Source organism: Gastrolobium bilobum, unplaced genomic scaffold, assembly GCF_033153095.1.
Source record: "Gastrolobium bilobum isolate Gb01-03AN ecotype WA unplaced genomic scaffold, APGP_CSIRO_Gbil_v1 utg1595, whole genome shotgun sequence".
Taxonomy (NCBI): Eukaryota; Viridiplantae; Streptophyta; class Magnoliopsida; order Fabales; family Fabaceae; genus Gastrolobium; species Gastrolobium bilobum.
This window is the reverse complement of record NW_026899397.1, coordinates 740,959-757,267: the sequence shown is the minus strand read 5'-3', so window position 1 is coordinate 757,267 and position 16,309 is coordinate 740,959. Positions and strand designations below refer to the sequence as shown.

Sequence of the window (16,309 nt, the reverse complement as noted above, 5' to 3'; positions counted from 1 at the left end):
GAAAAAAAGAGGAAGAAAAGAAAATGACACAATTTTTAAGGGTTATTGTCTGTTTGTGTGTCTGACTCCATCCATGTCTATTCTATTATTGCTGTCTCTCACTCTATTCTTCTGTCCATCTCACTCCGTCCTTTTTTTTGGATGTGGTTGCGTGACCAAATAAAAATAAAAATGCAAGGATCATAAAACACTCAGCATTGCAACTTTGGTTAATATCTGTTTCTTTGTAATCAAGGTTTAGTTTGCAGTTTTGATTATTTTGGGGGAAAAATATATAAAATGATGTGTTTTTGGATGGTCAACTTCCTTTCATGATGAATGTTGTTGTTAGGGGATGTTTCATCTAATGTATAAGGTCTGATAGTATAAACTTATACCACTAGCGGACCCGATTCATAATTAGTCCAAATATTTAGTGGAAGGAATTTGGGAGCCGTGCTTCCGAAAAAAAAATTTAAACAAAGCTTTAAATACATTAAAAAATAAAAGAATTTAAAAAAAATTATATCCGTTATGTTACATGAATCAAATTTTTTGTCATGTTAAGAAAAAGACAAGACTAATTCATTGAATAATGTGTCATCTCACTTTCTTTAATATTATATAACTTCACAAAAAGTTTCATTCATATAATATGAGAGATATAATTCTCAAAAAACAAAAGAAAAAAAAACTTGAACTTAATATACAAAAATAGTAATCAACTTAATGATATAAAACCACTAAAACATAAGCAGTAAATAAGATATGTTTCTTTTTTAATATCTGTGTTTTATTCTTGATAATACAGCCACTAAAATTGCTCCTCGAATGACACTCATAATTAATTAAAAAATATATCTCTTCTTTACTAAAAAAAATGTATGACCAAATTTATATGTGCACTTGGCACACGTAGAAAACCAAATAAATCCGCCACTAGCTTATACTATTTTAAGACAAAGTAACTATTTTGAAACTTAATTAATATCTGTGCTTCTGTGTATTTTAAAACAAAGTAACTATTTTTTTGTTATAATATTATTTTTCATTTATTTATATAGTTTGTGAAAGAGAAAAGTTTCTATATTAATTAAGAGTTATGGACTTAATAATGCTTAAAAAAAATTACAATGTCCTTTCATTTAAATTCTAGATATTTAATTTTAAAATATTGGGTTTATTTCGTTAATATAAAGCGTTATCATTCTTTAATAATTGAGTTATAAAGAATTTTTTTTAAAATCCAACATTTTAATAATATTTCATGGTGAGAGACATGTTATTAAATGTCTTCATAAAAATTAATTTTATATCTGTCTGAATTTCTTTTCTCATTCGGACTGTGAGGATAGTCAAAAATCTAATTTGTCACAAAAAATAATTTGGATTATAAAATAAAAAAATTGATTTTATACCTAAAATGATGCTGTGGGAATATTCGACCTGAATAAGAAAAATCTTAAAATTTACTTTTTGAAATTGATTTTATAATATTATAAATTTAACTATAACTTTTTAAATTGAATTTTTTTAATCAAAATAATAATCAGGTTTCATAAGTTCATAATTAATTGTAATATCTACACCAACAAAAAATATTATTATATTCTTCCCGTTTTAAAAAACGTTGTTTGACAAAATGAAAAATAAAACAATACAAACAATGTGCTCTTTGATAAATCTTCACATTTTACTATTTAATGAATTTTATACTGAGTGTTTCTAAAATACATGTGTTCATTTTTTCATTGATATCTACGTAAAATTTATTTAATATTATAGAACATACTGAAAAGTTTTACCCAGAAAAAATGATATTGAAAAGAATATATTATAATATTTCTCAAACAAAACTATTTGGTTATTGAAAATCAATAATTCAATTACAAAATTAAATTATCTTTGATGACCAGGTCACTCATAACGATTAAAATATTTAAGTTAGGTTGGTCTCTAATAATTGGTAATATTATTATTGAAAAATAAAAAAAAAAACATTAGAACACAGCGCATAACGTTATTCTTTTTGTTAGAACACGTATAAATTAATATTTATTTGAATCAGCACACACTTAACTACCTACACAAGATAAGCTATGCAATTGTGTATAGATGACTCAAACAATTATTTGACTTTTTCTCCTCTGTTTATACGTGTATTCATTACATTATACAAACATAATGGAGTTGCGTTAACGATATTCAAAGATGTGATATATGACTATATGAGAATGTATATAATTATGGTTTAAATCAAAATTGATTATTTAAAATTTTAAGTTACAACTTACAAGAAATATTTTTGTGCATCCTTAGTCTCAATACAAATGGTCCACTAGATTTAAAAGGTAAGTTAATTAAGATGTGCATATGTTATAATACCAAACACCACGTAACTAGAATAAAAAATTAAAATTTTTTACTAACAATTTAACCAACTAATCACATTTCTTTATTCATCACCGGTGAGTTTGGTCCAATTATAATCAAGCTCAACTTAATGTGGTACAAAACTAATAGCAAGAGGCTTTGTTAAAAGAGTCATGTTATGCACGCAGAGCTAGAGTGTCTATTACAATCAAGCAATCATATGATTGATGGTCAATAGAGTGCTATGGATTTCATGTCATGTATTTGTGACGCTTTTTGATTTTAATTATTGAAATGTCATGCTTCAAAAATATTTTTTCAAAATGGCATATTTCAAGACTTATTGTCAGCAAAAGCATGTCTTTTTTGCCACTTATTTAGTATAGAGGATATGTCCATAATCCGTTATAAAAAAAATGTGTACTGATTATGAGGGGATAAAAGGATTTATTTTTGCTGACAACGGATCGTGAAACATTACATTATGAAAAAGTATTTCAGGAGCGTGTTTAATAATTAAGATGAAAAAAAGTGAAAAATGAGTTGATATTCCCCAATATCATCTTTTTCATTATTTTCTAATAGAAGTAGCAGAAAAGTTTCCTTTAATTTTGACATTATTTGTCCTTTAATTGCAATAATATTTATTATTTATGATGATTTTATCAAATCAATTAACATTATTATTAAACAATTTTAAGGTTGCAATAAAGGTTTGAATTTGTGGATTTGTTTGTTTATGTTTGCATTCTTCTCTTTGTATTCTTATAATTATACCCTTGTATAAAATATGAAGATTATTATGATAAAATGTTTGTGCAAACTAAATGACATATGTGGCCAACTTTAGGTTATTCGAAAAAAGTTATTTTTTGATCAAATATGTTATTAGATAGACGTTACTGCCAATTTTTTCTATTATCATTCTAATTATCATTGGATTTAATTTTCTCTTTTCTCTTTTCATTCAACTTTTTTCTAATACAATGATGATTAGAATGATAGTAAAAAAATTGATAATAAAAATAGGAGAAGGATATTGTGACAACTAAGTTGTGTTACTACCAAGTGACTACCAATCAATCTTACCGTTAGATCGATTATATTGATTCAACGGTTATATTCATTTCCATCTTTGTATGGTCGTGATTCCCTAAATTTAATACTTTATATTTATTTTCACCTTTGTATGATTATGATTTCCCATATTTAATGCTTTCACTTTAAATATGGGGAATCATGATCATACAAAGATGAAAATAAATATAACCGTTGGATCAACATAATCGATCTAACGGTGAGATTGATTAGTAGTCACTTGGTAGTAACACAACTTGGTTGTCACAATATCCTTCCCCGTAAAAATATCCTACCTCTGTTAGATAATATTTTTAAGCGTTCAGGATAGTACGGTAACTCTTTTCTTCCTTTTTCTTTTCTAAAAGAAAGAGTAATGTAACTCTTAATTTGTGTAAATCATTAATCAATTCAACCTTGATTATTTCTTGGAGCGGAGTTGGTTATCTTGTTATCTCCATAAATTTTGATTTTTTAAGTCATCTATGAGATTAATTTGAATTACGGAGAGAGTCAAGGATAAAAATATCATTACTCAAATTTTGTTTGTATGCTTTAAGAGGGCGTTTGGCACGTGTCATCTTTCAAGATTTTCGGAAAACTGAATTTTTCTAAATTTTAAATTTTTGAATATTATCGTAAACTGAATGTAAAAATCATATTTTTGAAAATCGAGATTCCCCGGACAAATTTTTTTTTTCCCTCTACCAAACGCCTCCTAAAAAAAAGTAAATATTTTTGTACTATAATATTATTATGAGTTCGATGTTTCTTATGTTATATAACATAAAATTATCTTCTACACCATGAAACATATGTAAAGAGAAAATATATATATATATATACGACCCACGTACTTTTTATACATATGTGAAAGATACTCTTTTTTTTGTTGATACAAAAGATAATTTTTTTTCCTAACAATGTGAATGTACTTAATATCATCCACACATGTGTTTTTTTTATGGGTTTTATAAGAGTTATGTTGTAGGAAAAATGATTGTGTAATGTTATAGAGATTCGTTTTGCGTGCCTTAACTTTTTTAATTTTTTTTTGTTTTAAAAAGTGTGGGTCCCATAAAATGTTGTGAGTGTAGGAAATTTGATGGTGTCATGTTAAAGGACAAACTACAATCCCTTTTTTTATTTATTCAAAGATGAATTATCTGACGTTGAAGCCAAACACAGCAGCTTGTCATCCACAGTTGCTCGTCCCACAAATCAGGAAATGTAAAAGCATTCGAGAATTGAAGCAAGTCCATGCCTTTTTGATCAAAACAGCCCAAACCCATGACATCACTGTATCAACAGAGCTCCTCAAGCTCTCTGCCACTTCTGATATTCGTGACACCGAGTATGCCCTCTCGTTGTTCGACCAAATGCCGGAACCAAATTGCTTTGCGTGGAACACTGTGATAAGGGCACTTGCTGAAACCCATGATAGGCCCTTCGATGCCTTGTTGCTTTTCTGTCAAATGGTGTCTGATGGAATGGTGGAACCTAATAGGTTTACCTTCCCTTCCGTGTTGAAGGCTTGCTCAGTTGTGGCCAGGTTGGAAGAAGGGAAGCAAGTTCATGGTTTGGTTCTTAAGTTTGGATTGGTTGATGATGAGTTTGTTAGTAGCAATCTGCTGAGGATGTATGTTATGTGTGGGAGTATGGAGGATGCTCATGTTTTGTTTCATAGGAATGTTGATGGTACTGATGATATGGTGAGAGATAAGAGGGGGCAAGAGGTTAATGTGGTGCTATGCAACGTGATGGTTGATGGGTATGTAAGACTCGGGAACCTTAAAGCAGCTAGGGAATTGTTTGACAGGATGCATCAAAGAAGTGTAGTTTCTTGGAATGTGGTCATTTCTGGATATGCTCAAAATGGCTTTTTTACTGAGGCCATACAAATGTTTCATAAGATGCAGATGGAAGAAGAAGATGTGTCGCCGAACCGGGTGACTCTTATCAGCGTGCTGCCTGCAATTTCACGTCTTGGAGCACTTGAGTTGGGGAAATGGGTGCATTTGTACGCAGAGAAGAATAAGATTCAGATTGATGACGTGCTTGGCTCTGCTCTAGTTGATATGTATGCCAAGTGTGGGCGCATTGAGAAGGCAATTCAGGTCTTTGAGGGATTGCCTAAAAATAGTGTTATAACTTGGAATGCTATAATTGGTGGTCTTGCTATGCATGGTAAAGCCAACGATTTGTTTAATTATTTTTCAAGGATGGAAAGAAGGGGAGTATCCCCTAGTGATGTCACATACATAGCTATCTTGAGTGCTTGTAGCCATGCAGGTTTAGTGGACAAAGGAAGGTATTTTTTTAATCACATGGTTAATGTGGTTGGATTAGAGCCTAGGATAGAACACTATGGGTGCATGGTTGACCTCCTGGGTCGTGCTGGCAATCTAGAAGAAACTGAAGAGCTTATATTGAACATGCCAATAAGATCAGATGATGTCATATGGAAAGCCTTGCTTGGTGCTTGTAAGATGCATAAAAATATTGAAATTGGTAGGCGGGCAGCAGAGGTTTTAATGCAATTGGCTCCTCATGATAGTGGAGCATATGTGGCTCTCTCAAATATGTATGCTTCATTAGGAGATTGGAATGCAGTTGCAGAGGTGAGGTTGATGATGAGAGACTTGGACATAAGGAAAGATCCTGGATGTAGTTGGATTGAAATAGGTGGTGCTATTCATGAGTTTCTTGTTGAAGATGATTCCCATCCTAGAGCAAAAGAAATACACTCAATGTTGGAGGAAATTTCCAACAAGTTGAGCTTGGAAGGTCATGCGCCAGACACCACACAAGTATTGCTTAAGATGGATGAGAAACATAAAGAAAGTGTGCTGCACTACCACAGTGAGAAGATTGCAGTTGCTTTTGGCTTACTTAGTACATCACCAAAGACACCACTTCAGATCGTAAAAAATTTGCGAATTTGTGAAGATTGTCATTCCTCAATGAAATTAATCTCAAAAATTTATGAGCGTAAGATAACTATTCGAGATAGGAAGCGCTTTCACCATTTTGAATATGGTTTATGCTCTTGTATGGACTACTGGTAGAAATGTTTATTGTCCTAACATTGTCTTTGAAATGGAGCCTTTTCCCCTGATTTAAGTAGAGAACCAATCTATCTCAAGTCTAAACTTTAGATAAAAAGAAAAGAAAAAAACAATTTTAAAGTTGAGCAAATACACCTAAATAATAACTAAAGAAATTTAATATATGATAATTGTCATTATTAATACATTAAGTATATTCTTATAATAATAATATAATAAAAATATTAGATTTACACTCTATAAAATAACGATGGGCTAAAAAACTTTTTTTTTTTTAATGATATAAGATCTGCCTGATGCTAAGATTAAACCAAATTAAACCTTCACTATGACCCTTTTTTTTTTTTTTTTTGTGGTGTGTGAAGAAATAATCTTTTGTATTGTGTATCTTCTGCAGTTGTATAAGATTGCAGGTCTAACTAAAAAATGAAGACTAAAGGTGGGGATGGCCATGAACATAATAGCCTCACATGAATTCATTGGTCTAAATTTATAGTTGCAATTTCAAAGTCTATAACCATGCAAGTGCTTGGCCCATCTTCTAGCCATGTAAGGGTCATGAAAATCCCAGCTTTCAACACTGCTAGTCCTACCACCTGTGTTCATATCCCTTCCTGTCTCCTCAGCAGCTTCTGTAACATCATCATCATCATCATCATCATCACCTTTATGTTCTCCAACACCTACAACAGTTTCCCCTGTCCTTCTAACACACTCATCAATTTCACCTTCAATGTAGCTAAATTCTACATACACATGAGTGCAGTCACACAGGTCTAATAGAATTCTTCTTTCTTCTCCACCTCTTATCTCTCCAATTCTTATGACTCTTCCACTGCCAACTTCCTCCCCAGCCCCACAAATTCTCAGTTGGATTTCCCTAACAATGCCTCCCAACATCTTGGCCAAGAACTCCTCAAACTCTTGTATGACAAAACCACTAGAAGTACCAAAGCCGAATCCCACATGAAATCTGTGAATTGGTGTAGATGGCAGTTCCATGCTTATAGCATGGTATGGTCTTGTAGGATTATCTGATAAGTGCAGGATACAGGACTCAGGGTTCTTGTGCATACGATCTTCAATTATCTTAATTCCTTTCTTCAACCCTTCAACTGGATCAGCTTGCCCCATGTAAAACAAGCGGTCAATAACTTGAAGTGCAGTGCGTTTTCCATAGGATGTCATGCGTCTTAAGGGGAAGACACGAGCCGCGGCTGAGGAATATGTAACAATGGCCAAACGATCAATGGGTCTGAGGGAGAAAACTACAAGAGCCATTGATTGTTTGAGAAGCCTTAGGTGTGGTCCATTGGGACTAGCAACTAAGACCAAGTCAATTGCTCTTTCATGGGTCAGTTTTACTGAAAGATACGCTCTATTAGAAGAGGGGCACATGATATAAGGTGTTTGCAAAGGTGGGGATTGTAACAGTGATGAGGAAGTAAAAGGATGAGGGGATAGATGACAAGAACATGAGGCATGCCTAGTCACTTGCAAAGCTGGATGGAAACTAGCAGGTGCATTTGGTGGAATAGGTACAAGAGAGAAACACAACTTGGGACTGTCATTTGTTTCATCAGGCTCAACAGGATCATCATCATCATAGCGTGCAGTGCGCAGAAGAGAACGGCGATGAACACGGAATGTAGCAATAGAATCATCAAGTATTCGCAGAATGGGATCACTGTGGTTACTAGAAGTGAAAGAACCACACAGGTTGTTGTTCAGGTTGCGAGGGAGCTGGGTCCAATGGGCACGGCAAATGGGGCAAGTAACACTACCATGACGGACATTGGAAGATATGCAGGCAAAATGGAATGCATGAGAGCACTGGGCAGTGAATATAGCTTGACCTGGACTGCTGCCCTTGCTTTGGTAACTAAGAGGATCTAAACATATTGCACACGAATTCTGCAAAACAAGTAAACCAAAGTAAAGGAGTCAAAAGAACAGTAATACAAGTAAACATTCATGACCAAGAAAAACCAGTGTTACAAAGTGACTAGACACTGAGATTTGTTTCAGGAATAAATGAATCAATGAAATATAAGTTTTACTAACAATGTTTAGTTTGCACAGTACCTAGAGAAGAAAGGGATAACTCCCATATTTTCAGAGTGATATCACACACTGTCTAATAATTTTCAAAATAGAGATATATTGGAACAAAAAACCAAAAGCATTGAGCAATGAATACTTAATAAAAGAAGCCCAAAGTAAGGCTAAAACCAGATGAAGATGGGAACAAATACATAATATCTGTCCATTCCTACAGGTGATCCTTCATTGATAGGTATATGTAATGTAACTACCACTTTGAGCCCTCACCAGCCGCCAAGGCTTGTGACTTTTATGCCAAAATTCATACAAAAATGCATGATTTGATCAAAAAGCCTCTGCGTACAATCAGCAGTCACCCCAACTCTCACAAGTCGGGGAGCCTTGTGTATCCGGATTTGCCCTTGCACTTTATTCATACAAAATGCATGATTTAATCAAACTTATCTCACTTTTTACCAATTGATTGAAGACGGAGAGATACAGTAAAACATTTTGCTCATATATATATATATATATATATATATATATATATATATGATTCCACACTCAGTCTCAGTCACAATAGATAGTGTGCATCACAAAAGTTCACTCCCTTCATTAGGAAGCTATTGGACACGTATGTAACTGTACAAAAACGTGAAGGTAGGTTTTCACGACAATAGAAGGAAAAGTATGATCAATTGATCATGCATGCTGTGGCAGGTGAAACTTCCCAACGTGGGGTCTGCATTTATATAGTGAATTGATTCTTGGCTTCACCGATGCGCCATGTGCTGAGGTATTCACATGCTAGTATCCTCTATTCACTACGTTTGCCGTTCTAAACAAATTTCAGTGCCAAAATAAATGCTTTAACACTGTGCTGCCAATTCACAGAATGAGAAAAATAATAAAGCAAAAGGGTAGTTTAAAAGAAAAATTAAGTATCTACCAAAACAAAAAAAACAAAAAAAATTATGCGTCACATTAAAATATAATGCATTTTTTAACAATACATCACCAAGTTACCTCCGCAGAATGTTAATAGTAATTAATTTACCAAAAAAGGGTCTTGGGGTGGTTTAAGGAACTACAAGTCAATTACCTTATTATGAAACTCATTGTTGTTTATGTTAGTACCGATACTGGAATATATTTCTTCTATTACCTCCCCTGAGGAATTTTTTATTGTTGATGGAGACACAAATGAGGAATTTGAGATCTGCAAACATGCACAAAACCACAAATAAATGTCAAACTCTCTTGTTTCTTACCATCATACGGTATATCTTAGACAAAGAACACTCTCAATTAGAAAGTAACTTCATCAGAATTGAAAAATAACAATAACATTAATAACCACAATAAACTCATATCTGGTCCAAGTCACCCATTAACCACAATCAGTGAAAGTATAATTAGAGAAAAACAAATGAGATTGGGAAATCACAAAAAAAAAAAAAAGGATTAACAAACATAAGTAGGAAGGAACATTCTCAATTCCAAAACTTCACATTTTCAACAAAGGTGAGAGGAACACCAATCATGAATGAAGACGGTCAATTTATCAAACACCAATTCTGAGAGATGGAAAACCCATTTGGCAAAATTGCAGTCCATTCTAAAATGAAGATAAAGTTTGCATCTTTTTCCTAAAATGACAAACATCCAAAGAAGAAAGAAATCAAAGTGTGAGAAGAAGAGGGGAAAGTGGATGTGTACAGTAGCAGATAGACTACAAGAGTTGTCAATGGAAACTGGATCCACCATAGCTTTTCTTCTAGAGAATGACCCACATGCATATGCTGCTGCCACAGCCACCTTCCTTGCTGCTTCTCTCAGCTTTGATGTTCCTCTTCTTCTTCCTCCTCCTTCCCCCATTCTCTTTTTTACTCTCTGCTATATCTGTGTGTGTCAAAGCTTATAGTGTTACTCTCTGAGACTCTGAGGCTTTTGTCTTAGTGTCCAAAGTAGAGAGAGAGAGAGAGAGGAAGAAAGAGACAAAGAGCTCTGCAAAATTCAGCAATAACAAGCAACTGTTGCCGTCTATGCTGTTACTTTTTGTTGTTGTGTTCTTTCTTCAACAGCATCACACAGTCTCTATATAAATAAGTACATACATTACTTACATACAATACCACGGCTTCCAAGCACTGTCACCAATATATATTATTATATGTGGCTTTGTGACTGTGTCCACATTTACCAATAAAAAATTATGGAGAGAACCACTTTTCACTGTGAGAGAGACAGAAGTTAGAACCCTCTTTGTTTTTTTTTTACCATCTTTACTTGAAATGAACAAACCAGCCCAACTTGCATTTGGTACTTAGTTACTTACTTCAATTATAAAGGTAGAGAGGATTTGAAATTTTGCTTTTATGGTTTTGTATAAGTACTAATTATTCTTTTCATGTATATTTGGACAAGTGTGAGTTTTAAAATAATTCAATATATATATATATATATATATATATATATATATATATATATATATATATATATGGGGCAGGATATTCTTACACCGGTGTAAGAGTTAGAAGTCTTCACTCAATCTTGATCATTGAATCACTTGTATCTAATGGCTCACATTACTAAAAAATTAGAGCCTTTAGATATAAGTGAGATCAACGAACAAGATTGAGAGTGTAACTTACACTGGTGTAAAATGATCCTGACCCATATATATATATATATATATATATATATATTTGATGGCTTGTTACAAAAAAGTGTGATAACCATAAGATTTAAGAAAATGGAAATAGTTTTGCTCTTGTTAAGGGTTAGATGGGATTATAATGGCCTTTTCAGGAAAGCTTAGCTTGGTAGTTTCTATTTCAAGTCATAGATCTTATTGCTTCTTCTTGCGAGGAATCTTTCCATGGGAAAAAGACTTAAAGGGCGTTCGGTAGAGGAGAAATTTTTTTTTTATCCGAGAATCTCGATTTTCAAAAATATAATTTTTACATTCAGTTTACGATAATATCTGAAAATTAAAAATTTAAAAAAATTCAATTTTTCGAAAATCCTGAAAAATACCGTATACTAAACGGGCCCTTAGGCAAATTGTAACTAGTCTACAACATCAAACATCAATGTTATTTGCATGTAAAATGGTATTGTAGTAATCACAATAAAAATGGTATTTTAGTAATCAGAAAGAAAAGAAAAATAAAAAAAAAGGATTGTTGAAATGGATGAAAGAGGATGAAATGAGGAGAAAGGAGAGGGAGAAGGACCAATGTAGCCCTTTCCAAAGACAATGATAATATGGGGCCAACCCACTAAACCTTATTGACAAATATTGTTTACAGCAATAGTGAGCTCCCTCCCTCCACTTGGACCACACTAATTTTAATTCATTTTTCTTACTCTTTCTTTCTCATATGTTTATTAAGAAAATACTACAATTTTGAAAATTTAATGTATGCATAAAGTGTGATATGCATATATACTCAATTATTTCATTTTCAAAAGAAACATTTATTTATAGCCCCTAAATCTAGATGGTATGCTCTGAGCCCTTGTGAAACATAATGACAATTTATGAGATGAGTTCAATGATGATAAGTTTCCATTAGATTTTAAGCATTCCACCCCCACCTTCCCACAGGGGTCAAAAAAGTTTATAGCACTAGAGCACATTTCTTCTTTTTCCCACTCAAACATAGTAGCAGCAAAGCAAATCTTCCTACCATTTTTCAGCATGCAATAGTTAGAATCACTGCTGGCAGGATTGAAAACCAAAGAAAGGGAGAGAAGGAAAAAAACAAAAAGAAAAAAACAAGGGTCAAAAGGTTTCGAAGAGGTGGGGGAAATAACCGTTTTTATTTGAATTTAAAAGTTTCAGCAATCAGTCTATGATAGCTTCCATTCTTTGGCTTTTTTCCTTTTAGCTTGTTAAAACATAAAGAGCCATGTTATCTGCAAAGCAATGCAAAGGTGGCCAAAATAGAGAGACTCGTTGGATGGGGCCAAAATGCTTTTCTTGCATAGGTAGTATTCCACTTGTCTACATAAACACATGACTTACATAGCCTACCTTATAAATCTCTTTTTCTTTTTTTTACATAGACTAAGTCATTTAATTCATTGGTATGATTATGGTAGTTTTGAATTTTTTTTTTTTTTTTTTGTAATAAAGAGGGGCAAAAGCCCCAAACAAAACAAAAATTACACGACGCGAGAACTTAAAAGATATACAAAAGCATCCTGAAGAAGGAGCTCTAACAAAGGAGAAGGAGGAGAATGATAAACAATAAGATTATTATCATCCTCAAAATGCCTATAAGCAAACCAGTGAGCACATATGTTATTTTCTCGAAAGGTGTGGGCCCAACGAACATCCCAATCTTCAGCAAGCCATTTGTGAATACGGGAAACAACCTGAGAGTTTCTGTGATTGTTGCTCCCTTCTTGGATAGTACTAAGAGCAATTTCTGAGTCACATTCCGACTCCACTCTCCTAGCACCAGTACCCCAGGCCAGCTTTAAACCTTTGAGGATACCCCAGAGTTCTGCATCAAGAGGATTACAGAAACCTAATCTGAAAGAGAAACCACCCAGAAAAGCACCATTGTGATCTCTAGCAAGGCCTCCACAGTTAGCATGCTGCCTAGATAGGGAAGAAGCACCATCTGTGTTAATCTTCAACCGACCAGGTTCAAGACGACACCATTTAGTAGGCTGATGGGCATTAGGGAAGCTGCCAAGAATGCTTCTATTCTTACAATTTGAAAAAGTTATGTGATCATATAAAAGCATATTGTGAGTGAAAAAGAGAAGGGAACACAAAAGGGGTTTATTCTCTAGTAGTAGCTTCATAGTTTTTGAATACTCCTGCCCTATGTGACCATCAAATGCTCTTTGCTCTTTTTCTTTTTACCTTCTTATTTTCCTTTATTTTCCCCCTCCTTCCAATTTTTCTTTTTTGGTGTCCCAAAATACCAAAAAAGCATAGGGCCCCAAATCACCTACATATTAGGTTACTGTAGCAACCTAGGTTCAAATGACAAATACCATAGGCATTTATATCACCAAACAAAAAATTGAAACATTAGTGTCCCGAATGAAGAAAAATAAATAAGCTAACACTGCCCAGATTCAACTGCAATAATTTGTACCAATTAGATTCCTGCATGACAACACCTTAAGATAAAATCTAACTGTATTAGCAGGATTTGGATCATGTTTTTCACCGAACTAGACAAGATTGTTCGAGTTAACTAATACACTAAATCACAATTTAAGCAATCAAAATCAAATAAGAAATCAAACGTGTAGACATGATTGTGATGAGCATGAACATATTCCATGAATGTAGCAAGTTTTTGTCCACGTTCATTATCAAATTCTTTTCTATCCGTAAATGTAATGCTTCCCGTGACATGATTCAAGCAAGACATATAACAAGAAGACAAATGATAAAAAGCCAATAATCTCCAATTTAATGTCTACAAGCTATGAGTTTTCTCAATCACCAAACTTGATTATGCTAATTTTAATGCAGATTCAGTTCATTAGTTATTATTGTGCATGAGGGATCTATATCAAAATTGAATAGTTCTCTTCAAGCAAGTTGCTCTAGTAGAGCTAGAAAACGATGGATGCACCAAAGGAAAATAATGACAGCAATGAGAGCTTAGGGAATCTTTCTTTTTGTGAATGACATATGGGAAAGTTGTTGGTGATCCTCTCTTGCTTCTCAAAAGAAGGTAAAGGGAAAAGCTTCCTTGTTTCCTCAAAAACTTGTTGCTTGCTAGCCTACAAAGAGGAAATGTGTCTGATTGCTTGTTCAAATAATTGAATTTGACCCGGTCCAATGCATGTTCTATAAAGGGGGTTGAACTTAGATTATATATATATATATGGAAAAAACTATTCTCATGTCACACATGAGACAAATTTTATCTCCTACACACTCTTCAATAACTGTGTCATTTTTTTCTTTTCTTTTCTTTTCCTTTTTCAGGTGGTGGAGCCCACTAGTTTGTCTCTATGACACGAGATAACTATTTCCTTTAACATGAGATTAATAAAACCCTATATATATATATATAGTTCGCTTTTTCTACAGTCAATGTAGATAACTTATCTACATTGAGCCCAAAACGACGTCGTTCTGAGGCGAAAATCAAGGTATTTTTGTATTTATAATTTATTTCAGAGTTATAATAGTCTTTTTCATCATAATTTTTAAATTTTTCAACCTAAAACGACGTCGTTTTGGGAGCGAATGTAGATAACTTATCTACATTCACTTTAGAAACATTAAAGCCATATATATATATATATATATATATATGTATATATATATATATAAATTCACTTTTTCTCCAGTCACTGCAGATAAGTTATCTGCAATAGGCCCAATACGACATCGTTTTGGAGCGAAAATTATGGTGTTTTTATAATTTTAATTTATTTTAAGATTATTCTAGTTTTTATAATTATAATTTTTTAATATTTCAATCTCAAAACAACGTGTTTCGAGAGTAAATGGAGATAACTTATCTGCAGTAACTGCAAAAATAATTTTTTGTATATATATAAGGGTTATATTAACAAACTTAGAAACTATACTATGTCTTATCGGTAATACTCTATTCAAGAGTATATTACCGGTCAGACATTGTATAGATTGTAAACAAAAAATTTTATAAATATAATCTTTTTCATATATATATATATATATATATATATATATATATATATATATATATAGGGAAAATATACTCTTATGTTGTATGAGAGAATTTTTCTCTCCTACACATACATCGATTTTCGTGTTTTTTTTTTTTTTCTATAATGCGTGGGTCCCACACATGATTATCTCTATTGCATGAGAGAGTTCTCTCCTATTGCATGAGATTAATAAAGCCCATATATATATATATATATATATATTATGAGCTTTTCTCTTTAATCTTATTCTAATATGTTGCCGTCTCTAAATGTATATTCTTTCATAGTCATGAATAGTTTTTCCTTAATACAAGCTCCTGATTTTGTGGTGATTGTTAAGAGGTCAAGGGGTGAAGTTTTGGCATTTTCTAATTGTTTTGACGCCTTCACTTTCCATAGTCTATTTAATGATAATGTAATTGGATTTCATGGTCACTTCTGAATCTTTTCGTTCCTATTTGGACCACAAAATAAAGAAAAAGAAGGATAGACTCATATCTGCAGCTTTTAGGAATCCCATGATTAGAACAGAAGTGTCAATCATTCGCTAATTTGAATTTAATTTGGACTTTGGAACTAACTGAACGGTAAGCAACATTTTCATTTTTAACCTTTTCAGTTCCCTCTTCCCATGCTTGTCTACTCTCCATCTTTCTTTTGCAAGAAGATAAGGCCTATTTGACCACTCTCTGATGCTTGAATGGTATTTTCTAATGATGCACGGACACGAGACACGATACGATACGACACGACACGACACGACACGTCGACACGTTAATTTTAAAAAATGTCATATTTCGACACGTTGGAACACGTTTTGATATTAAATAAAATTTTAATATATATAATATAATTTATATTTAATACATATAAGAGTCCATAATAAATCATATAATTAATCAAATATTTAAATTTCATAATATAAATATAAATATAAATAATTTTTCTTACTTTGTTAATTTTTCATGTCAAATTTCATAACAGAAAAAAATTAATTTATAAATTATTTCTTTTATATTTAGTTAACAAAATAAAAGAATTAAAAAAAAAAAAAAAAAAAAAACGTGTCCGAGCGTGTTCTA

The 16,309-nt window shown here is 32.7% G+C and overlaps 2 protein-coding genes across 2 annotated transcripts; one reads left to right on the top strand and one right to left on the bottom strand.

Moving 5' to 3' along the window:
- The first annotated feature begins 4,586 nt into the window (after positions 1-4,586).
- LOC133290318 (pentatricopeptide repeat-containing protein At5g48910) lies at positions 4,587-6,497 on the top strand. The gene is made up of 2 exons (XM_061488404.1): positions 4,587-5,127; positions 5,164-6,497. Exons 1-2 carry the CDS (start codon positions 4,587-4,589, stop codon positions 6,495-6,497), a joined length of 1,875 nt encoding a protein of 624 aa, XP_061344388.1.
- A 295-nt stretch (positions 6,498-6,792) lies between these two features.
- On the bottom strand, positions 6,793-10,421 carry LOC133290264 (probable E3 ubiquitin-protein ligase WAVH2). Its single transcript, XM_061488329.1, has 3 exons — positions 10,263-10,421; positions 9,709-9,762; positions 6,793-8,411 (listed from the first exon to the last, which is right to left on the bottom strand). Exons 1-3 carry the CDS (start codon positions 10,419-10,421, stop codon positions 7,002-7,004), a joined length of 1,623 nt encoding a protein of 540 aa, XP_061344313.1. The 3' UTR covers positions 6,793-7,001.
- Positions 10,422-16,309: the final 5,888 nt, after the last annotated feature.